The sequence below is a fragment of the Canis lupus genome, chromosome 15 (assembly GCF_011100685.1).
Source record: "Canis lupus familiaris isolate Mischka breed German Shepherd chromosome 15, alternate assembly UU_Cfam_GSD_1.0, whole genome shotgun sequence".
NCBI lineage: Eukaryota > Metazoa > Chordata > Mammalia > Carnivora > Canidae > Canis > Canis lupus.
Window position 1 is genome coordinate 27,738,308 of NC_049236.1, and position 25,158 is coordinate 27,763,465.

Consider the following 25,158-nt stretch of genomic DNA (forward strand, 5'->3'; position numbering starts at 1 on the left):
TTACAAGCACAGGTGTAAAAACAGCAAGCAAGTAGCAAACTACTTCACCATGTTACAGACTTCAAAAATACAGGACCAAGAATTACAATAACTATTTGTGCTGTCTAGTGAAGAAACATCTAGATCATTAGTTTTTACATATTTTATATGTGTATATATATCCGTAAATGTTGACGACAAGATCAGTATAATGACACTCTTTAGGGCACAATTCTTACTATTTTTGGTGAAATTAAGTCCACGAACACATATAGTAAAAAGTAGAGCTTTTTAAATAGTTTAACAGAAGTCTGGTTTTTACAAACCAGGTTCATAAAAAAACAAACAAAAAACTAAATATCTCATCTGAAAGGACAGACAATAGATCTAACTGGTAGGTAGTTCTGATGGATTGTTTTCTTTTCTTTTTTTTTTAACTTGGACATAACCTTTCACTTTGTATGGAGAAGAACAGTGGGCATTGCAATAATTTTCTCTGAAAACTCTATTTGGCGATGCAAGCAAACAAGAATCAAATTTTTAATCAAACCCACTGGCAGAGAACTGAAAATACAGATTGCTCTATTATTCAATTTCATAGAAGAAACTAGATGAGTCATTTACACTAACATGGGAATCCCTTCTCAAGAGCTTTGGTATTTTGTTTGTGCTGAGACAATAGAAATAATAAAAGCATTAGGTTTGCATTTTACTTCAAGGTAAACTTTTAAAAACTTACTGAAGCAATTTGATAAACTTACCAAAGTATGATTTCAGGATTTGAGAAAATGTATAGAACACTGTTTGGATTATGTTTAGTCTTTTAAAAAGGTCTAATTCAATAAAGCACAATACTTGGTAGAGTTTAGAGAACACAAAAGTGTCATTAAAATGTTCATTTTTTAGTTTTCTTGGGTGTAGAATTTAGCCCAAACCACAGGGGGCAAACTACATAATTAGTCGAGGAATCATGAGGCCCAGTTCTATCCTCAGCTAATGCTGATCATGCAAATCTGAAACCAAGTTGAAGACTAGGGACACACATCATTTCTGACATGAGACTGAAAAAGATTCTGAATCCATAGAAATTTTAATCTTTTACTATTGCCCACATTATACTTGGAATAACTTTGCTTGGGAAGTCTTGCTGAGATGACACAAAATAGCACAGAAATATACCCATAAGAAACTGCCAAAGTCCATTTTAAAATAAGTTACAAAAGTGCTCATGGAGATCTTCCTATTGCAAAAGCTGATTTTGTGTTTACAGGCCTTTCAATCAGGCTTGGAATCATTGTTAGGTCAGACAAAATGATGATAGAATATAGGTGAAAGCACTTTGCCAGTGTCAAACTTGACAAAATAGAAGCTGTTATTTTTCTGTCACCTATATTTCCTGATAACAGTTCTCTTAAAGACCAATATTCAGAATTCAGTTATTTATCGAAGAAATCGTGATAACATTCTACCTCGCTGAGCTATGGTTATGCTTAATTTTTATTATTTTTTTGTTGTTTTCTGAGCTACATCTATGCCTAGTCTTTATTTTAATAGTTTTTGCTGTGTTCTTGTCTATAAATGAGGCATATTATTTGTGAAGCACCAAGGTCAAGGATCTTGTGGTCATTTTATGATGAGGCCACGTCACTTTCTTCATTGCAAAGATTCCAGAAATTCGTCATATTTCAGTCTTTTTTGAAGGACATGGACCAGAGACATCTGTATAGAAATTGTCCTTCCAGCCTTTCTCTGACAACACACATGAATTCTTGTAGCAGCTAGAAAGGAAAGAATGATTTTGGAAGTTGAACAACAGCCCTTAAGAGATACTTTTAAGTATCCTGCAAGTATAAGTTTGCTACAAAGGAAGAAGAAAATAGACCTTTATCCTAGGATCCTTCCTCTAAATACAGCTTGAGATAGCTCTGTTGTGTCACAGAAAACCGTGAATTTTCCTTTTATTGCAGAGTTGAACGAGAAAGCAAAAAACCCATCAGTCATGAAAAGAATGAGTCCAGTCAGCTCACACGGTAATGATATAAACTGAAGCCCTTCAGCTAAAGATTTCATCAGTTCAGGGGAGTGCAGATGGAGCAAGGATTTTCAAGACAGTATTAAAGTATGAGAGGGGCCCCCACGGTTTATTGCTTCTATTGGTTTGTTTCCATGTAAATTTGGAACTGCTTCATTTGGCTCAAATTATTTCACTTGGATTATGTTTATCCAAATAAGAGACTTATCATTAACCTACAGCAAACTTCACAATTCACCATTCTGCCAAATATGAGACTTAATTAACTTTTCAACTTTGGGGGAAATTTCATATCACAAAAGTTTAAGCAGTCAAACATACTCATCTCTCAAATTCATTTAGCTTTGCTATGGATCAATGTTGTTTCTTCATAGAAATTATCATATATCATAATAATTCATAGCTACAGTGGACTACATATTGTAAAGTACTGAAATATATGTGTGACACAATTTATTGATATTTTAAAATTAACTGGACAGCAGCAACTTATATTTGACTATTAAATAACCAAGGATAATTCTGTTTACTTGTCCAGCAAGTATGGGAAAGTGCTGGTTAATCTTTGAAAAATTTATTTAGAAGTAGTGCTTTTAAAGACATGTATTACTAAGTTGAACCTCCTTCAAAAACTGATGTATATTTTTCAGGGTTAAAAACAAGTGGTGGTGGCATGAATATTCATCTTGGCTAAGTTTAATTAACTAATGCCCAAACTAATTGTTAGATGGCTAAATTGTAGATAATCTTACCAAATCTATACTTTGGTATATACCTGTCCTCACATTTTGAAATAAGAAAAATACAAGTGAATGGGGCAGAGGAGAGGGTCAGTTACATTTGCTATGTCATTCAATCTCTGCTAACCATTTACTACAATATATGGAGGCTCCATATCCAAACTTTGGTCTTACTCTTCAAGTTCTACCTTTAATATGGTAGAAAGAAAACAAACTGCTCTATGATTTTGTTTAATTATAATCACACGATTCATACCCAAGTAATGAGAACTCTTAAGCAATTTGAAAAAACATAGTGGGCAGAAAATCTGGAAAATCTAGTGAGGACTAGAAGATTTACACTTCCAAAAAACTCTTTTAATTTCTTTGGACATACTAATAAAAGAAAGGGTAAAGAATCAAAAGTTTGGCAAGTTATGAAAATATTTGTTTTTCAGGCTTCAGGTTAGAGTTTTCTTCTTTTCCTTCCTTTTCTGTCTCTCTTTCCCCACCCCACCCTTCTTCCTCTTTATTTTTGACATTTCTTCTCAAGAGCTCCTATAATTTTAAACCTTGAACATTGGATTGGATCTGAGGAGGAAACTCTATATACAGCTTTAGTCTCAATTTGTTTTACTGTTGTAGACAAATGGAGGAAACTGTTCAAAAATTGCTTTGAAACCATGATTTTAAACCTGACATTGACCTTTGAATGAATACTTGAAGTTGTGCTATAGTTTCCCAGAGAAACCTCTGCTTGTTTCTCATTTCCCTCAAACCATTTTGTCTGGTTACTACATTTTTCTATTTTTTGCTTGCTGAATTTGGATCAATATTTATTTTCTTTTAGGTTAGCACTCCTTAAAGTTAACTGAAACAATTTGGGCTTTGTTATTTTATGAAATGACTTCTGTACAGCAGGTTGATGTTGATTTATTATTTTTATTTCTATAAATCTTGTTCTTATTAAAGAATTAAAATTTATCTCTCTAAACCTCTTCAAGTAAGGGCCAATATTTCACTCTTCTGGAAAACTAAAAACAATATCCTACTCTTCTTATTTTGTAGTTTTATTGTGATGAGCAGGGCAACATTGTTTTATAAACTACAGTTCAGTGTCAAAGTAGCATTGCATTGACTGCATTGCTGGATGAGGGTCTTATTTAGCTTGTTGTTTCAGTAATTTTTTTTTTTTTTTTTTGTTTCAGTAATTTTATGTGATTGCCTCTGGTAGCCACCGTGTATCACTAGCTAACCCCAGGCCGACTGAACAGTGGACTACCAATTCAGAACGAAAGCGTAATAGAACTTGAAGATGTTTTCATCAGACATCTTTGTCCTATCTCCTCAGTATACAGACAAAGATAGAACAAAGAAGGAGCATTAACAAAATTAGAACATTAACAAAATTAGAACAAGCATCCAGGACATCTCCCTTTTGGGGAAAATTTGATGGAGGACGCAGAATCTTAAGCCTGAATCCAACTTCACTACTAAGTACTGTGCCTTCATTGGTAGAATAAGGATAACAATCCTCAGTACACAGATTTGTAGTTTGAATCAAGTGAGAGAAATAGACAAAAAGTCTGGAACAAGGGTTGGCATAAGGCAAGCTCTCAGCAAATTAATCCATCACTCCCTGTCTTTCTTCTTTAACCTTCAAATTAACTAGAATGATGATGATTGCTTTATGTGCAGCCTATAATTCACATGTAGAATGAGCTGCATTGTTTTATATTTGGAAATACTCTGCAAAGTGAGTCATAGGTAAAGTACTTTGAAGCCTATCCTGAAGAAACTGGATGGGCAACTTTTCATAGTTGGTGAAAATCCTTTGCCAGGACATGAAGGGGCTCATATAGTAAATTTTTACTAAATTGAATTGAAAAAAAAAAAAAAAAAAGTAAAAATTGGATGAGAAAATTGTATGTTGAAAGAATTCTCTCCTACCACTGATTTGATCTATGCTGGACCTCTAAGTATTTATTTATATAAGATATGACACTTGATTTTATAAAACTACACTTAGCTTAAAAGACATAATTTAATTCACACACCTTTCCAGGGTGATTTCCTTTTTTTTTTTTTTTTAAGACAATACACTTACCGTCTATTTAAAGCACAGGGTCATAGTCGCTCCAATGACTTTCTGACTATAAATTAGAAAACAATATTCTTTCTGTAATATATATGCCACCAGGGCTAGAATTACAAATTGAGAGCAAGTAAGGAAATGGTGGTTGGCTTTCATTAGTATTCTAGGTCTGCTTCAGTCAGATTTACAAAGTGTGACCTATAGCAGCCGAGTCCATCATTTCACCATCATTCCTGAGCCTGTCAACTGGATGGGCATTGTTTAGCAGCCTCAAAACACTGCAATCTTTATTGTCTTATTACAAAGAGACAATTATATGCCAAGATAAACTTTTATGAGCTCAGAAGAAATGTCTAACATGAACATTTAGACATAATTTGTCGTTGCTGTTCCCATCCCAGAGAGTGAGAAAAGTAAGAAACAGAGGGCACATGTCTGGGGAGCAGTCCTAGTGAACAGTAAAATTACATGATTTAGATTAGAATCAGAAGAAATTTATATACATATAGTTTAATTTCTAATTTACGGTTATCATCCACCAAATCATTCCCCTAATACCTTCTTTTTTCTGACTCTGTCTTAATACCTTAGGAACATTGCATGTGCTTGTCTCTATACAAATTTCACTCTAAGGAAATTTCTATGCCAGATTTCTATTAAAGAAAAACACAGTTAAGGAAAACACAGTCTCCTATTTCCTTGAATTTCTCTCCCTCTCTCTCTTTTTTAGCCTGACCTTGCTTATGTGAACACTCATACCTCATACTATATATAGATAAATTGATATACACTTTTCATTCACCCTAAAATAATGGATTAACACAGTCAGGGGGTTTGGATTTGGCAGCTTTAAATACAATTTTCAGCCCCAGTAGTTCATTAAGATCCTAAGCTTATTCTGTGATAATGGAACTTGTGAAGTAAGAATTGATTACTCATTGTCAGAAATTATTCCCCATCATCAAACAGAGTAGTAAGACTGTGAGGTATGTCCAATGTTATTCAGTATTTTTGTATATTTGACTGAGACACATGGAAAACACCATGGTGGGATATAGTAACAGTCCATGTAGGAACTTTTAAATCTGCAATTTATAAAAACTATACAAAGACATTAAACGATGTGTTTTGGAAAGAATACATTCTCATGTCAATGAGCTTGATATGCCCCAGATGGTACGTATCAAAGAAAATGTGGAAGACTTTCTACAGTTAGTGTAGTACTGTGTAGCCTGTCATCTCAAGACAAGTGTCAAATACTTTCTTGCCTATAGTACTACCACACATTTTCTGGTCCAAATATCCCACCGTATCTTTTGTTTCTGATATTTGTAGAACAAAGTCAACATCTAAACTCAGATGTAAATGCTTTGACTATTTTAATTCAAATGTATAATTGCTAAACCAGTGGTTTAAATAATAAAAACAACTTGCAAGATCCAATAAAATAAAATTGCATTATGTAGTTATTGAGGTAATAAAATATTAACCGTAATTGAGTATTGACTATTTGCTATTTGATCCTCACAAAATTCAACACTATATGTATTATTATTAAACCTATTTTACAAATCATGTTTGTCAAATAAGTAATAACTGTATTAAATGAATGGAGAAAGAAGTGAAAGTTGATTGTGTAAGTAGATTCAATTAGGAACAAACTGCAAATTGCACTGGTTCATTATTCATATGTCTTTGTCATCAACTACATTTTCTATAGGATGAAAATAAAGCATAATTAATCCTGATATTTTAATAGAGATAAAATAACTTACTCATTAGAAAGACCTTTGTTTTGACTTAATTCACTGAAAAGCAAAATATCATGTAATTAACTGAAAATTGAATAAAGATATTTAGTTATTTATATTAATATTGTGGGGTTTTTATTTACTACTTAAGCTTTTTTTTCTTACCTCACAGAAACATTGTCTAAAAATCAAATATTTACTACAGTAAAAACATTGGTTCTTTCCAATAGCAAAGTGTCTTATAAGAATACAATTAGTATATACTTACTAAATTCTTGGAAACAGCTATCCACATGCTAAAGTAATATTGACTTTGTATTGCCATTGGGAAAACAATTTTGCTTTCTGGGCTATCAATACCTTGTATTTATACAATTATTTATGTATTTCTAAATGGTTTTTGCAAGTTGTCACAAAATACAATCCCAAAGTTTTGAAGTGGAAGCGTTGGACTTTGATTTCTCTTGATGATTTGAGAAGTATGGATCATCCCATGCTTTTTGCTTTTGTGATAAATACAACATTTTTGCATAGAAAAATATTCTTGTACATGACACATGCATCCTTAGTGGTTCTTAACCATTTTGGGGTCCTGAAACTTGAAAATAAGATTAAAGGACAGACATCCTGTCTTACACAGACACACACACACACACACACACACACTCACACACACAGTTTGTTTTAAGTACTAGAAGTTTAAAGATCCACTGCTAACTATGCTTGAGTTTACCTTGGGTCATAAACACCAAGTCAAAGATCTTTGGGTTTGATTCTCAACAAATGTTTGTGGTTGACAGACCAAGGGATTATTCACCATCAGTTCTGTTATGCCCCCAGAATGCAGCTATCAATGAAATAATGCCCATCAAAAAGATTTGAATAGATACTATGGAAGTTCAAAGTTAATGGTATAGATAATGTAGTTTAGATCACGGTCATTGAAATGGTGGAGAAGATCTTGGTTTACCGTGCAAGTGGGCTCTGGGAGAGAAAAATAGGAAATAAAAATGTGTGTTAAGCCATATAAGCAGTAAAACCAACAGAATAAGTAAAACAAGAGAAAGTGGAAAAGTAGGAGGGAATTTGCTTAAAACAAACAATGCATACAAAAAAAATGGAAAGCCATTGGATAGATCAAAAAACAATTGAGTCATGTTAGATACATAAATATTCATAACAATTGCCCCAATGTTATACTCTTGAAGTACCAGTGTTTTGTGTAGTTCTCAGGTTATAACTAAGATTATGGTTTAGAAAAATCAATTAATCAGAAAATAAAATCAGGGATCCCTGGGTGGCGCAGTGGTTTGGCGCCTGCCTTTGGCCCAGGGCGCGATCCTGGAGACCCGGGATCGAATCCCACATCAGGCTCCCAGTGCATGGAGCCTGCTTCTCCCTCTGCCTGTGTCTCTGCCTCTCTCTCTCTCTCTCTCTCTGTGACTATCATAAATAAATAAAAAAAAATAAAAAAAAAGTGCAAAAAAAAAAAATAAAATCAGTTGGGGTAACATAAAAGAATGGTATTAAGATAGAAAAGCAGTGCTAATATTTATCACGCAATGAAAAGTTACAAAAAGATAATGAAACTCCAGTGACTAGATTTTGTAATTGTAAAAATGCTACACACTGACACAATTTACCCTTCTCATCTGTTGTACCAATGACAAAATCTGTCATGGAAATTTTCTAATCTAACCCTTAAATATTCTATTCTGTGAAAATGTAAGACAAATGTATAATATATTTTCTGTGTGGTTACACAAAGATGTAATGCTTACATTGGCGGTAGAATTATAGAATGCTAGTTATGGAAAGAATTTTAGAGATTTTTCTTTTATATTATTTATTTGAGAGAGAGAGAGAACAGGAGAATGAGGAAGAGCAGAGGAGCTGGGGGAGAGGCAGAAGGAGAAGCAGACTCCTCACTGAGCAGGGAGCCTGATGTGGGGCTTGATTCCAGGACCCTGAGATCATGACCTGAGCCAAAGGCAGACCCTTAACCCACTGAACCACCCAGGTGCCCCAATTTTAGAGGTTTTTATACTGGGAAGAACTATAGCATCATTCTCTTTCGGGACCTTAGGCAATATCCCTAAGAGGAGATTGCTATCTTGAATAAACTATGTTTTAACCATAAGGCAAACCAGGTGAAGGAAACTGACTAGATTAGGGCAAATGTATTTACTGATAAAGAGAACATTAACCATTTATGGAAGGTAATATACCCTTATCTGATATACAGGCCAGAAAAACTACTGCTTCTCTGAAAACTATAATTATTTTTTTTCCCAATACTATAGCTTGGTATTAAGCTTTCACTTCTGACATTTCTAAGGTAAAGGAGAAATAGTTACCAACAGCAATACATATATTTGTTCCTACAAAGTCAGCCATATGGGTAAGTAGAATCAGTTGCCACTTAGGTAATGTGGTTTGTTAAAAATTTTCCATCTTAAAATAGGTATCCCATCTGTGGGTTGATGCCCCAAATTCCTATTATTAGGCTCACTTTTCAGGAAAGATAGTAAGGCTGCAGAAAGCCCTTGAGAAATGCAAATAAACTTATCACTGATCCTCCTCAGATTATTATGTAGAGCTTGGAGCCTTTTATTCTGTCAAATGTGGAGGTCATGAATTCTTCCTCCCACCTTAGGTGAAAGTTCATGAAATGAGCATTAATCTCTGTAGACATATTTTTCTCTCAATTATAAAGAGTTGTTCAATGTTACAAGAGAATGTTTCATAAAATCTGTTACTTTTAACACTTCTTGTTGCTTTCTTACTATTATAAAAATCATGAACTTGGCAAAAAGGTCACTGAACAAAGAACACATTCTAAGAGCCGAAGAAGGAATGATTATGAACAAATGTGAATTTCATGAAGTGAAAACTTGAATCTGAAACTGAACCTCTATATTCAGAATGATTAAAATTTTCAGCTGTGTATGAAGTGAAACTCATAACTGACAAATTTTGCCCAGTTGTTTGAGTCATACCAAATCTACAGATCTAAAATTATCATGTTTTCGTTTATTTGAATTGTTATTGCTTTTAAAAATAGATTTTCATAAAATATCTCTATTTAGTTAAGGTGCACAAGACTGTCTTGTAATTCTATGGCAAAAGAGTGACATGTAGGGAGCACCTAAGGACACTCACTAAAGAGCTGATAAATAGATAACATTTAGTTGTATCAAATAATTGAAAGGGCCAATGCACAGCTTGCTTTTCCCATTATCCACAAATTTTGCATTATGTTCATATTATCTGAAATTGTATCCAAAATAGTTTTATAAAACATTCACTTTAATATTATCAGAAAACCAAACAATAATACCAAGATTAAAAAAGTGATATTCTATCATTAATCATTCATTTGAAGGCCATTCCCTAACTGTTCACTCTTACTCCTGTCTGATTTGTCCATGTTCTCTCACTTTCTCTTATTTTTTGCTAGGCTTATGTATGAAGGCATAGGTTTTGTTTTGTTTTGTTTTAATAAAACTGACATATAACTGTCCCTATCACCATCATCCATCATTTACAAACATGGAATTTCTGGGGTTTCATAAGGATGTAAGTGTATTTAATAAAGGTAGTCTTTCTAATTGTTTGTTAGTGAAACTATCTAACCCAGCAGCTCTATTCTACTGTGCACTCTACATAATCAACAATAGGATTTTTTTTAAAAAAATGTCCTAGTTCTTTGAGTATATATACTTTTTTAATTCACAAACTTGATAAATGGTAGACAGAGCATTAGATGCTTAAGGAACTATATTAATTTGTGTTTTTTCTTTCATAATAACAAGCAATAAATCTTCAGACATATTTGTTAAAACTGGCATTTCAGATTTGTTATCTATCAATCAAGGGTAATCAACTATAAAGCCTTTGTTTTAAGTGGTGTTTGCCAAAAAAACAAGTTTCATTTAATCTTAGAGGAAAATATTATTTCTTTTAAGTTAATGATAAGTTTAAAGATTATATTGGTTATCTTGAGACTATCAAATACTGTAAGAAATCTTTATACATTATGTGTTAAGTATGTAAAATCCATAAATTTAAAGGTAATATCTGATACTTGCAAAGAGCAACTAAGTGATACAAATAGATGTTCCTGAAACTCTAATTTTATGTAGAACAAATCTGAAAATCATGTGACTCTGACATAAAAAATGACCTTAGAGGATAATTTAAGAGGTCTTTCCATTCACAAAAAATACTTCATTTTAGATAGAGATTTTGTGCAAAAAACTTATATTTGAGACTAAGACAAAGCATTAAAATGTAGTCTCAAAAAGAACAAGAAAGCAGATTTTTTTTTCAAGTAAATTCAATTAGATGGATATGTTTCTCTTTAGCCAGATAGTATTGAGAATTTGTGAGCTGGAATTGATGTAGAGGATTTCTTGGAACTATGTGTGAATGTATGTATGTGTGTGTACATTATTCTATTTGTTACCTTTGGTCTTTTTGACTCAAGTTGTCCCCATTGATATACTTCATAGGTATGTAAACACTTGAATCCCTCTGTTAGGGTATGTATCAAGGCTTCTATCAAGTTACCTCAAAGTCTCTAATCATGCAGGGCAAGCCAATGTGTTCTCTGCCTGTTATCTAAAATTTGAAAATTTGACAAATACATTTTCAAAGCACCCGGTTCCTGGAAAAAGAAACAAGTAAATTAGAGATTTGAATACTAGGGGCTGTGACTGCATGTAGAAGATCATATATGTTGACACGTAAAAGATTTATGAAAAAAAATCCACTAGAAAAGTTGAAACAAAACTAAGTGGTGGTTTTTCTTCCTCTTTCTTTCTTTTTTTTTTTTTTTAAAGATTTTATTTATTTATTCATGAGATACATAGAGAGAGAGGAAGAGACCTAGGGAGACAGAGAAGCAGGCTTCCCATAGGGAGCCCAATGTGGGACTCGATCCTGGGACCAGTATCACAACCTGAGCCAAAGGCAGATGCTCAACCGCTGAGCCACACCTGGGCATCCCACTTCCTCTTTTTTTGAATAAGTTTACCTAAATTTAAAAGAGGAGGTGCTTCACCTTATAAACAGTATTGGATTAAAAAACATTGCTCTTTGTGTTCCTGATTTTAACAAGCTAAAGAGATGGCATCATTAGGTTTTATGTAGTAGAATGAAGATATGTACTTTCTAATTAATAAGATGTACATGTCAAGACCCATAATAATAATAAAAAAAGATTACTTGTGCAGTTTTCCAGAAACTAGAATTCTGGATTCCGTAAGAAGGTATGTACGGTCACTTCAATAAACTTGACAAAGCAATAGGAAGTTGGCTGGTTCAACTATAATACTATTGAAATAACCTAAAAGGACAGGGAATGTAAATGAAAATCCACACCATTCACTTTGTGTCCTGGTCTATGGCCCTTCCAAAGTGGATAAATGATAAAACTTTGGAATTTACTGTGGTACAGTGATTTTCAATTGTACAGTTGTTCCTAATTATGGTTGTACATTAGAATTACTTATGAAGAATTTTTGTTTTATAATACAGATTCCTAGAAATTCTAGAACAAATATGATAGACTCTCTGAGAGCAGAGCTCAAGAATGAGTAAAATGTTTCCCTGGTGATGATCAGCAGGCGGACCTAAAAACTACTAATTTAGATGAATATGAATAGGGAATAATAGAGTTCAGAAGAATTGGGGTTCTTATTTCAATAACAAGGTCAGAAGTTTGATTCATCTCTACTGTGTGAATATGAGCAAATTACTTAATTCTAACCCTGATACACCTCATCTGTGAGATAGGAATAATAGTCATTCCTACTTGACAGGGCTGTAAGGATTTAATGCAATGATTCCGAAAAAAGTTCAGGCACCACATGCTTCAGTGTTAACTGAAATACATTAAAAATGCCATGACCCATCTCAGATCTACAGTTAAGAATCTAGAAACCTGGAATATACATTTCCAATAAACTAGGAATACATAATAAGTTGCGACATCCATTATTTTAATGGGTCATGGATGTACCCATTAGGAGAATACCCAGTACATATTAAGCACTCAATACATGCAAGCTCTAAGCTGCTAAATGAAACTTTAGACTTTGTTAGTATTATTTAACCTCTCTAATGTATTAGCTGAAAAGATAAAATTCAGTTAATCAGGGCACCTGGGTGGCTCAGTGGGTTTAGCATCTGACTCTTGGTTTTGGCTCAGGTCATGATCTCAGGGTTTTAAGATGGAACCTCATGTCAAGCTCCATGTGGAGCCTGCCTAAGATTTTCTCTTTCCGTTTGTTCTTCCCTGCTGCCCCCCATTCTGATTCACTCACTCTCTCTCTTAAAAAAAAAAATCGGGCAGCCCCGGTGGCTCAGCGGTTTGGCTCCGCCTGCAGCCCAGGGCATGATCCTGGAGACCCTGGATCGAGTCCCACATCAGGCTCTCTGTATGATGCCTGCTTCTCCCTCTGCCTCTCTCTCTCTCTCTCTCATGAATGAATAAAAAAAAAAAAATCACTTAATCAACCAAAAATATTACACACATGTTGCCAAACTACCAATTTGCAGATTTGAGTCTAGTGTTACAAAAGAACATCGTTTAATGCATTAATTCAAATTTACAACTTTTGGAATCCTTTACTGTACCCAGAATCCATGAATTTGGTTTGTTTCTTAACTGGAATTAAGAAAAAAAAAAAAAAAAAAAAGCCTAAAAAAAAAAAAAAAAAAAAGCTAGACTTCCAAGCTGTGGTTGCATTCAGTGAAATCCACTAGAGAAACAAGTGTTTTAGATGTTCAAATTTTAAAAATTGAGAACGAATATTTCCCTTGAAGGGAATTATAATTATCTAAATTCATTTTAAGACTTTACATTGTTTAATATAATCATATTTTCTAGATAACCACTTTATAGCTATATGTGTTGTCAGTACACTTTAACCATAACTAGGAGGTGGTTAGGATCATAGACTTCTGAATTACATGGACCTGAAATAGAATCCTCTGTCTGTCACTTACTAGTTCTACGACTTTAGACAAGTTACTAAAATCCAATTTCCCCATATGTTCTTAGGTTTAATAATAGTTTCTATCTCATATGATTTTTTTTTTACCTATTATATAAGATAACGAAATGAACATGATGTCTTCCACTGTGTCTCACAGTTTTTTAGAACATATTGCTTATGTGTGAGTCTGTTCTAGGTGCTGAGTCTATATTAAATGATCTGTAAATTAGAGATTTATTTTTGTTTCCTTTTCTTATAGTATGGATGCCTTTTCTTTGGAGCTAAATAACTTAGTCTCACTCTGTGGCCTCCTCTTTTGCCCTCCACTAAATATGAATTATTAATATCATGATTTCATTATTCAGTTTCTAAAGAAATATTATTAATTCACTAAAATTAATTAAGTGTTAATAGAGGGAACTGAATGTCTTTCCTAGGTCACTCTTTAATTAAATGGGATAAAATTTAATAATTCTTCTAGTGGCTTAGTTTGCATAATGACCAACATCTGAGTTTTTATATTTTTATTTCTCTTCAATAGGTTGATAGGCAATTTCATTAAGGAATGAAGCAACTGGTGAATTCTGAATCATCTGGTAGATTGATTAACATAATAAACTCTATTAAATCATAAACTTTAATTTATCATGAAATTGACAAAACTAGGCTTTTTCTTGTGATCAGGAAATATAACCTAAATTATTGGGTCAAGCCATTAAAGTGATTATGAATTAGACACATTACCTAAAAATCCTGCTAGACTACTTTAAACCCGTGAATGCTGATTTAGTATAATCTTGCTTAACATTATCATATATTTCTTGTTATTTTTAAGTCTTCATGTACATAATTGCCTTCCTTTGTGCATTCATTTCAATAAATTATCTGTCCTGAATTTACTATGAAGAAAATTAGTGATTTAACTAATTGAACTTACAGCACCTTGGTTGTTCCAAATTTGTATTGCTTTTACAATCCAGATATTAATGAGTTTTGAGATCAAATGGAGAAATTTTAAGGAATTTAAATAAAAATGATTAATGTTTTATATTATATTCTACATGACAAGAGCAATAAATTGACTAATCTAGAATGTTGACATAGCATGTAAAGCTGGTTTCTTAACTTACCAAAAATGTGTTTTGTATTAAACAATGTCTAGTTCTGTGACTAATAAAACCTGTTACTAAAAAAGCAAAACCAATTGCTTATATTATGAGATTATAATAAAAAGAAACAGTAGCCTGTTGTCTTAAGTACAATTATCCTTTCAAAATCTTATATTGTGAGAGCAATTACAATTGTTATTAAATTTACTAATGAAAATCAGAAAAATGGTGAAAATTTTAAATGTTTATAATAAATATGATTATTCATAGTAATAAAATGTACATTAATAGTTTAAATAGATTCATAAGAATACAATAGGTATTATCAAGAAAATTTAACAAATGTCACTTTCTTCTTCTAAAACAAAATATTAAATGCTAGGGTCACATCGTATGAAGGATGTTTATGAGAGCTATTTTCTGTAGTGCATCAGATCATTATTTATTAAGCACCTTTTTACCTGGTGGTATGCTAATTAGCAATTTGTAGCTTTGGCTACATTAAATTGGCTTGGCCAACTGAAAATTTTTCCAGAAAGAAATACTACAAAATATCTTTTTATTTTGAAAAGACATTTAACTTAAGTTGCTTTATCTAGAAGGGCACTTATATTTTTTCTTATCAGTTTTATAAAAAAACACATGACTCAGATTCATCATCACCTAATTAATTTAGACATCTTGTTGTAACATCCCATGGGAAAAAAGAGTTTATCCATGTAGAAACAAAATAGACCTTCAAGGCTAATCTGGAATTCTGATTTCATTAAGAATAAGTTTGGTCTACTTGGTCAAATAAGTAAAAACATGAGATTTGCACCTAACTTGTCTTATGACACTCTTAAAAAAATAACATTTTGATTTGCTTGAATAAAATCTGAGCAATATTATAGACTAAAATGTTGAGCCATGATAAATTTGTAATGCTGAGAGAAAAGATAAGAACTTGCTTTGGCAAAATCGTGAAGAAAAGCTTTGCTTCAGAATTCTTCCAGTTTTGGTATGGAACATTTCCTCTGTTGTGATTTTTGCATTCCCTGGATGCTCCGCAAATTCTCCTTATGACAATATTTCAAAGGAGTATCTCATCAATAATAAGAGCTAAATTAAGAGCTAAATTAGAGATAGGTTGTTATGGCTCATATGATTGTGACTTGATAGGATGAATATTTTGAGTGGGTGTTTCTTATCTGCTTTGACTGTCCTTAAGACTGGGTACAGGAAGTCAGCAGCAAGTTAGAGGGTAGAAATATACAGTTTGACTTATGGGTTTAAGTGAGTGTATCTCCAGCCATTAAATTATAAATCCTTAAAATATACACTAAGTCTTAGAAACATTCTTATTAGTGACAAACTACTCTTTAGTGATTTTAAAGGACATTAATGAGGTAATGATTTATTAGCAAATTATGGTAGACAAAGGTCCCTTATACAATAAACGAAACTTGTATGCCCAGGTACATACAATTTAGAGCTTAAGAAATGTTGAATATTGAAGTTAAATGGGATTTTTTATATTTGTAACTTGGATATTTACTTCATAGGAGAAAGTCTTTTTATTGTAATTCTATACAAAACTAAGGTTATAGTATTTTCATGTAGGGAAAAAGCATCACTCAATCTACTAGCAGAAATCAGGGTGCCCTTTTAAAAATAACTGTTTAGGCTGATTGATAAATCAAGGAAATGGCTTTTTAGGGAACTATCCTTTTTATGTATATCTCTTTATTAATAGTCAAATTATTTGTAGGTGAAGAATTATAATTAAAAAGCAGATTCAGTGCGATATAAAAAGATAGAAAGGTGAAAACCCTCAATACCTTTCAATAATATTGATCGTTAAAGTGCAAAATGTAGTTTAAGTTATTGAGTTTATTTTGTAAAGTAGGGAATTACTTCTGCCAATCATTGGTATCATCTCATGTGGTACCATAATGACTAATAATACACAAATGTAAGATTACAGATGTAACTTGTAGTCAAAACCAGAGTCCTGTAAAAGATAAGCAAAGGTGAATCAAGATCTCTATTTTAACTTTTTGTAAATGTACTCCACTCACTGATAAAGTAAACAATGTGGAGTAACAGTGTTTAAGTGTGGTGGGATATCAATATATTTAAAAGTAGGAGGGAACTAGATAGATTACTTGAAGATGGGGAAATGGGACACATAAAAAAGGTAAATGTGAAGCATTGCATGGGGGAAAAGATGCATGATATCTTAAGAATCTTTTTCATATTAGTTGGGGACATGCTGCTGAGAAAATAATATTTTATTATTGAAAAAGAAAATTGACTTAGATGAAATTACAATAAAAACAATTTTTGAACGTCTAGTTTGTAATAGAATTTAAAACCTTAGAGTTTGAAAAGGGGATTGCCATATATCCCTGTGCAGTACTTCAGATTTTCTATATCCTTGGTAATAAATAGATGGTGAAGTGAGTGAGGAGATAAAAAAGTTCTTTACATTTCTTTCAGACTTTGAGTACACCATAAATTAAATATTGAAACAATTTTTACAGTAGTTTGCTTTCAATTATGACTGCTAACGTTATGCATTTTTTAAATTATTTTTATACATTAAAATTGTGTTCTCTGCAGCTAGGCAGACTGATTGTTAGTTATGTTGGCTAAGGTAGTTTAAGTTTTAGTAACACAGTATATTGAAAGCATAAGCTAAGTTTCTGAATGCAGTTTATCCGCTGTCATTGTTCACCCTTAAATAAATGTTAAATAAAATAATTTCCTGCTTATTAAATTTAATGAGTGTATGCCTTATAAAAATTTTCATTTGATAGGAAAAAATATTGAGAATCTTATCAATATAGCTTTAATTCAGCTATTTAAAGAGTTGGTTATGTAGGGTATTTTTCTTTCAATAAGACATGAAATTGAACATTCTATATTCTTAATGTGATTAGATTTTTCTGTAAGCATAAAAATCTTACTCATATCATATAATAAATTGAACTTTTGGGTAAATTTTTGAAGAGAGTATCTAGACAGAGTAAAATGGGAAGCTGAAGCAATAGTTCAAATAAGAAACTACTTTGGTTTCAAATATATATGTTTTTCAAAATAGATGTTCAGATCCAAATATCTAGAAAATGGTCTCACTAATGAAGTGAATACTACTCTGGACTTAAATCAGAGTAACCATGATGAACAGATTAATGAGGTGGAAGAGACAAGAATTTGGGGGGAAGTATGACCTTGTTTTCATAATATTTATAGTTTAGAAAAAGAAAGCTTTGCAACTCATATTTTAAAATTCAACTGTTAAGAAATTCAAATAAAATAAATTTAAAGCTGATATTCTAAAAGTCAAGTTCTGTTTTGAGAGATATGGGATCTTCTAATAAACAAGCTTATAAGGAATTTAGAGAATCAAAAATGTACACAAATTTCTAATGAGCTATGGTTTTTCAGAGAATGTGATACATAAAATATGTAAGGACACATAACCAAAAGCCAGTTCAGAAGGGGGACACAACCAGGAAAGCAGTGTGTTAGGAAAACTAAAACCAAGAATAAGTGGAGATGTGGAAGTCAAAAATAATGCTAAGGATACACACACCTCTTTCTCAATCTTTCTCTCTCTCCTCTCCTCTTGCTCTTGCAAACATACAAACACCCACAACACACTATATTCAAATATATACACGCACAGTGATATCTACTTGTATACACACATGTATATGTGAATGTATACATATAGGTATACTGTCTCACACACACATACAGAGAGACGTCCAGCTAGACATAGATACACACACCTATATGTGCAATGATGTGGTAATTTTGGAACATTTTTTAGAAAAGAGTTAAAAGTAAACAAAAAACAAAGAGCAAGGACTAATAAAATTACATTTTGTTATGACCTTCTTCCTTCTAACAAGAATAATCCTGAAATGAACGGAGAAGAAATTCAAAGCAGTAGAAATCTAAGCAATGAAACTCAAGGTAGACAAGGAGATAAGGTGCCTCTTTTCATGTTTGAACATCACAGCCCAGGTAATTTACAAGCCAGTGCACTGATAACTATTGCCAGTAATTGAAAAAAAAAATACAAAAAGAAACTTGATATTAAAAGAAGAAAAATTCTGCAAACCACAGCTCTATGAGCTTAATGTAGATTCTGAACAAAATTTTAGAAATTACAAAAAGCCTTTTTTTCTTAATTTTTCAAAATAAATGGGTTTAGGTTTCTTAAAAAATGATTATTAACATTTACAATATGAATATTAAGAACAGCTGTTACAAATTTTGGATAAGGTTTCTAGAGTAAGGTTTCTAGAGTAATATATTGGAATGATAGGAATATAATATATCTTGAGTTTAGGAAGGCATTTACATAATTCTACATGATGTTATTTAACAATATAAATATAAAAAGGTGGTCTGAGTGACATTTCTAGTGGGTAATGAAATTTATGATATTGATCAGGATAAGGGCCTCTGGTAGTGTTCTGAAGGGCCATATCCTTTTTTTACACATACAATATAGCTAAAAAAAGAGGAAACATATATTTCTTGATTGGTTTGTTATCTCCTTTCCAGTTCTAACAGTCTACAAAGTAAAATTATTTCAATTTCACAGATGAAGGAACTAAGATTCAAAATGTTTAACTTTCCTCCTATATGGAGGTAATTGGAGAACTTGATTTTAAACTCAGATCTACATGGCCCTTCCACTGTATCTCCTGAGAGGACAAAAGGCACACATACCAAATTTGTGGTACCATAGAGCTGGGGAGTTATGTTAAAATGCAAAATGATGGAATCAAGAGCTAGAAAGTATGGGGACCATGGGTCAGAAGAAACAGTGAAATTCTCCCGAAATTAATAGAAATTAATATCAATTTTAAAAGAAACTTCCAGAAAAATCAATGGAAGATATACAAAATGGCAAAACATGCTTTATCAAGAGATCGTGTAAAAAATGTCCAGAAGTCTGAGTGTGAGCTTTATTAGTCAGTTGAAGGGTGATAAAAATAAATGTGACCTTAAGCTGTATTAATGGAAATACTAATGAGGCAAAGAAAGGGAATCACACTGTTATCTTCAGATGTTAGAAGACACTGAGAGTAGAGCTTTCCACATTAATCCTGGCTGCCATGTTCTAAAGGACATGTGGACAAACTGGCAAATATTGAGTGATGTGTCCCACATGGACATTTAGAAAAGCAAGTGCTTTCCCTAACATACCTTGTAATTTGTAAATATTTGTTTTGCTTATGTGTCATTATTGTACAGCATAGTTTTTCTATACCTTTATAAAAATTCCCAGAGAACAATGGTTCAGAATGGAATATTCTAGTCTCATAATTGCAGCTCTATGAGAAAAGTAGTTCTAAGTGATGCTTGGTTTCTAAATTATATTTTTATATCTGGAAAATATCTATTTTATGAAAGTTATTTTTTTTCATGATAATGTAAAAGTGCTTATATTAACACTTTTTATGTATTTTTATAGCCAGACATGTTATTACTGCTATAATGTGTATTTTCCAAAAATGTATAATTTCCATATTTTTATTGTGCTTTTACGAATGCTTTTCTTTGATGTTTATAAATGCCGAAAAGGCTCCCTTAAGGAGAAGAATTTTAAATGTAAATAAGCTTTTTTAGTCAGTTTAAAGTAAACAAATTGAGACATTATTTAAGGTACATGCCATATTTTGTGCTTGAACCCTGTCAGCGTCTTATTTACACAGTAATTAAATAACTCAACTTTTGTATTACATTCCAGTGTTTTTTGATGGATATTTGTAACAAAGAATACTTCATATATTTTAAAAAACTTACTGCAGAGAGAGACATTGACCACATATAATGCTTCATAACAGATTGAATATAATAAAAACTTGTAACTGTCTTTTTGATCTATGCCTCTGAAACAAGACTACAGGAACCTTATTCAGAATTTTTAAATACAGGAAATGCAACATTAACTCATGTAAAGAATATTTGGTCAGATTATCTTTTTGAAAGAGAAAGGTTATTTGTCCCCTTGTTCTTTACTGTAGAAGCTTTGTCAAACTCTTTCCTTAAAAGTTGACCTCCGCTCAATTTATAAAGAAAACATAAAGACATCCTTAGGTGACTGACCAGCTTACTCAAACCTGGTTTCCATAATGAAAAGATCAAGTTTCAGAAAAAATGTAACCCCTTTATATCACATTTGCATTTTTATAATTCTCAAGCAAACATTCAATTTCATTGTTACCCTCAACAACATTTCTTGAAGCATTTTCCAGAAGTTTATGTCAATGGCTAGTCTCTGAAAACACTCTCAGAAACTATTTAGACTCCGTAAAGTTTACAATCACTTCTTGGAGTCGGCCTCATCTGGACATTACATGTTTTTGTTGTGTACCTTTTGTCATTGAAAGTGCAGGAAAAAGATTATTTGTAATTTCTAAGAAATATGTAGAATATTATACAGCTAGCCAGTTAATGAAAGAGGATGAGAAAAGCCAAGAAAATAGATTACTTTTAAATGTCTGGAAAATATCCTCCAAATCAAGGCAAAGATTATGGTTTTGTGGCAGTATTCATTTGTTCATTTTTTTCTGATTTTAAGACTTTATGAAACAAAGTATTAATATTTATAGATTCATATTATCTCTTTATTATACTATAGCAACTGGGTGCAAGGAAAATACACAGTAGCTACTGTATCAATAAAAAAATTCCCAAATTTTTACCAGTTTCTAATTTAATCACTTTGGATAAAGTGAATGAAATATTTTCCAATCTCTATGAACGTATGTATTTGAGCCTCTCCATAAATATGCATGAAGTACTTTTCATGTCTTCATAGTAAACCCCTTCATCTTTGCTGTTTGTCAAAAGAGAGAAAGGATCAGGTAAGTTCAGGACGTTCTGAACAACCAATGTCTTTATGGTGCACAAAGGTGTCCTGAAACGCTTTAGTAGGACATGGTTTAGACACGATTGTCCGGTCCCTTATAGTAAAAGTTGGTCAAGTTTGCTCGCTATGTGGGTTCATATACAAGGAGATAATTTCAGACACTTTAGGCTTCTTCCACAGAATGATAATGTGACTCGTGGAAGAATTATAGATAGCTTACTTACTATCTGAGACTCATGGAGAGGCCAACAGAAAGCACAATTTATGTGAGCAGCAATCTGTACATAAGGGAAAGAGCACGGTCTGGATATCAGAACAACTGATCTCTCACTTTGGCTTTACTATGAACTAGCTCTGAATATAGAAAAGTCAACTGATTTCTATGTTTCCTACTTTTCTCTTTTATAAGATGTCCATTTAAACTTCAAAAAAAAAGCATATGATAGATTACAATTTCAATTATATGAATTTTAATACAAAACATATAAAATCAATTTCAAAAATTTTTCTGTATATACTGAAAATGTTTGTAAGAATGAACTAACGATAGGCCTTCTCTAATTTCTCCTATTAAATGTAGGTACCCAATATAACTTGAAAATATTGAGCATAACTATTCTTTTTGCAAAAGGGAATCTAGAAAAAGACTGCTTCCCACAGAAAATTTATTAACAATAGGTGCTCAATTAAATGTTTTTATACAATGAACAAGGCCCCTTTTTATATAAATAATCGGGGGAGAAATCTTTTTAAGTCATTTTTTTCTTTCCATCACTCCACCTACACACAAAATTCTGTTGTAAAGACATCACTTCTATGAGGAGGTATTCATTGTAGATGTACAGAAGTCTATAAAAACCTATGTTTACAAGAAAAAAACATTATCATTCTAACCAACTGCATATTCACTCAGATGCTTAATAAAAGCTATCTGATATATATTCTTGAGGAAGTATATACAGCTGGCAACTGTTTTCCAAGACTCAACATTTAACAAACTAAATTTTCTCATTTTAAATCCTTCATGTGTCCTTTTGACACTTAGTTGAAATTTTGGAACTAACATGATCACACTAAAAATATAAATGAAAGTAGCATTAACCATAGACTGATACTCAACTTCAGGAGTTAAAATAAATACAAGTGTGGATTAGAGTAAAATTATCTTGAAAATAAGTAAATCAAAACAGCCAAAATGATTAGATTTTTCTTTGAAAATACCCCATCCACTGCATTCCCTCCAAAGGACAAAAGTAGCAAAAGAGGAAGGTAGCAAAAAAGGAAACAGGAAAGCCTGCTTCAGTAACTGGACATATTGATTTAATTGGCTAAGAAGTCCAAATGCTAATACTCCTAATAATCAGCCATTCCTTTTGTGTTTTGGTAACATATATCCTTATACAATGTATATCAAATGGAATTTTTTGATTCACCTCTGACATTTCAAAATTTCCATTTTTGAATTCCCCTAGTCTTAAGTAAGTAACACATTGTCTACTTTGTTTGAGATCTACAACATTATCCCCAACATCTAGGGCTCCATGATGTAAAATGTCATTTTGTCGATCTTCTGTTCCAGTACTCACTTTAATTTTTTTAATTAAAATTGGATTTTCAAATATAATCACAAAGACATCTCCTGTTGAAGGTGGTTTCCCCCAAAAGTACTCATCAACACTACTATACGCCTTGCTTGCTTCATAATTTTCAAAAACATTCATGTTGGTATATAGATTTGCAGGAGGGTTATCAGGGATGTCAAATGACTCTTCTTCAAAATCATCATCCTTCAGCTTATTCTCAGTCCCTTTATATGATGAGTAATAACCCATGTGCTGAAAGAGAGATGGTTTAAAACGGATCACATTTTTCTGAGCTAAAAGACCCCGGAAATGAGTTAATAGCCAATCACAAGGCATTTCTTGATAAAACATTAATAAAAAGTGTGCCAAACGTGGGAGATCATGAGAATGATAAAGTTTTCCAATGTAGCCAAGCTTAGAGAACTCAAGAGTTACCCAGTAGGTTCCTTCTAGGGAGGTAATGACTTTCTTGATGGCAGTTAAGAAATTTTTTGAACATCGAACGTCATCTTCAAGCATTACATAATAGTCTGAAGTATTGGCACAAAAATTAAGCAGAAAAGCATAATCTACGTTTTGCTTGGAACGAAATCTGACTCTGTCTTCTGGATCATTGTAATTTCTTTTAAGGCCATCCAGGATTGGGTAATATTCCTCTGGAGCATGTATAACTATTAATCTTCCTGCAATGATATGGTGGGCAAATTTCTGTGTAATATCCTGGACCATGACATCACGCCAGGATGAATTAAAGTCCGCTAGGTGAACCACCACCGAAATTTCCTTCAGCTCTTCGTAGCTGGATTGCTCAAAAATTGACTTGATTGTCTCAAGTAAATAGTTTCCTTTTTTTCGTTTCACTGATGAAAGTCCAATTGTAAGAAACCCTGAGCAAAAGAATTCAGAAGGAAGAAAATTAAATGTAAAATAGGTTTTGAATAACACAGAAAAAAAACTTTTCTCCTTAGGCCTGCTACTGTATTAGGTAAATCTAGTAAATGATATGTATAGAATATTTTGTGAGTGAAGTATTATGCTAAATACATAAAGGCTACAGTACTTAATACATAATTGACTTTTCTATGGAAAAAATACATCTTAAGCACAATGACGTATGAGCTTCATTGCTGTGAACATTTATTTATGAAATAAAAAATATGATTTGAGGTGTTTTGCAGCTTAATGCCTATTAGAGAAGATAGATGTTTGGATAATATCCACACTATTAAAAAATACAAAAGGAGAAGGGAATTCACAGTTAAGGATGACAAACCAGTCTCAAATGATAAAAAAAAGAAAATTAAGCATAACTCATTATTTTAATAATCTCTAAATTTTTCATGGAAAACATGTTACATTTTCGTTTTCCTTTGATCACTCTCATTATCTCACACCAAAAAATTAATAATTGGACTTCACAATTTTATTTTGAAATTTACCTAGAATGCTATTAGAATCCAAAAAAAATTATACTATTTTTAAAAACTGCATTATTACTCAAATGTAGAGTAAATTGTTCCAACACATGAGTATCACTCTCTTCCTTGTTTTGAAACACATTTTATAGCAATTTCTGTGGGGATATTTTTATTCAATTACCTAAAATCTCAAATTAGAATCTGGATATTTTAGGGGATAAAATAAAACCTTGTGAAATCGCAGTTTACTTCTAACAAGTGTAGATGTCTCCTTATTGAAATATTCTCACTTTTTAAAGTTCTGATTCTCACCATGATTCAGAACTGAATACAATTTCATAACCACTACTTGAAAAATAGGAAAATGTTTATATTCACCAAGATCATTGTTTAATACAGATATCTACTTGTTGTGACTTACGCAATACTGAAAAACCCTTTCCAAGAATTATCTTTCTCGCTAGTCTGTCAGAGAGGTAGAGATTTACACATATTGCTTAAATACCTGGATTTATGGCCCTAACTGCTTTTGAAAAATGAGTATGTTCTCTGGTACCACTCGATTCAAGAAACCAGCTTAAATGCCCT

At 32.3% G+C, this 25,158-nt stretch overlaps 1 protein-coding gene across 12 annotated transcripts in view; it reads right to left on the reverse strand.

Moving 5' to 3' along the window:
* Positions 1–20,211: 20,211 nt before the first annotated feature.
* MGAT4C (MGAT4 family member C) overlaps positions 20,212–25,158 on the reverse strand; it is a 548,325-nt gene continuing 543,378 nt past the window's right edge. For all 12 annotated transcript variants that reach the window (XM_038558597.1, XM_038558594.1, XM_038558598.1 and 9 more), the window contains one exon: positions 20,212–24,039. In XM_038558597.1, the coding sequence (XP_038414525.1) occupies positions 22,898–24,039 (1,142 nt within the window). In that variant the 3' untranslated portion in view covers positions 20,212–22,897. The remainder of the gene's footprint in view (positions 24,040–25,158) is intronic.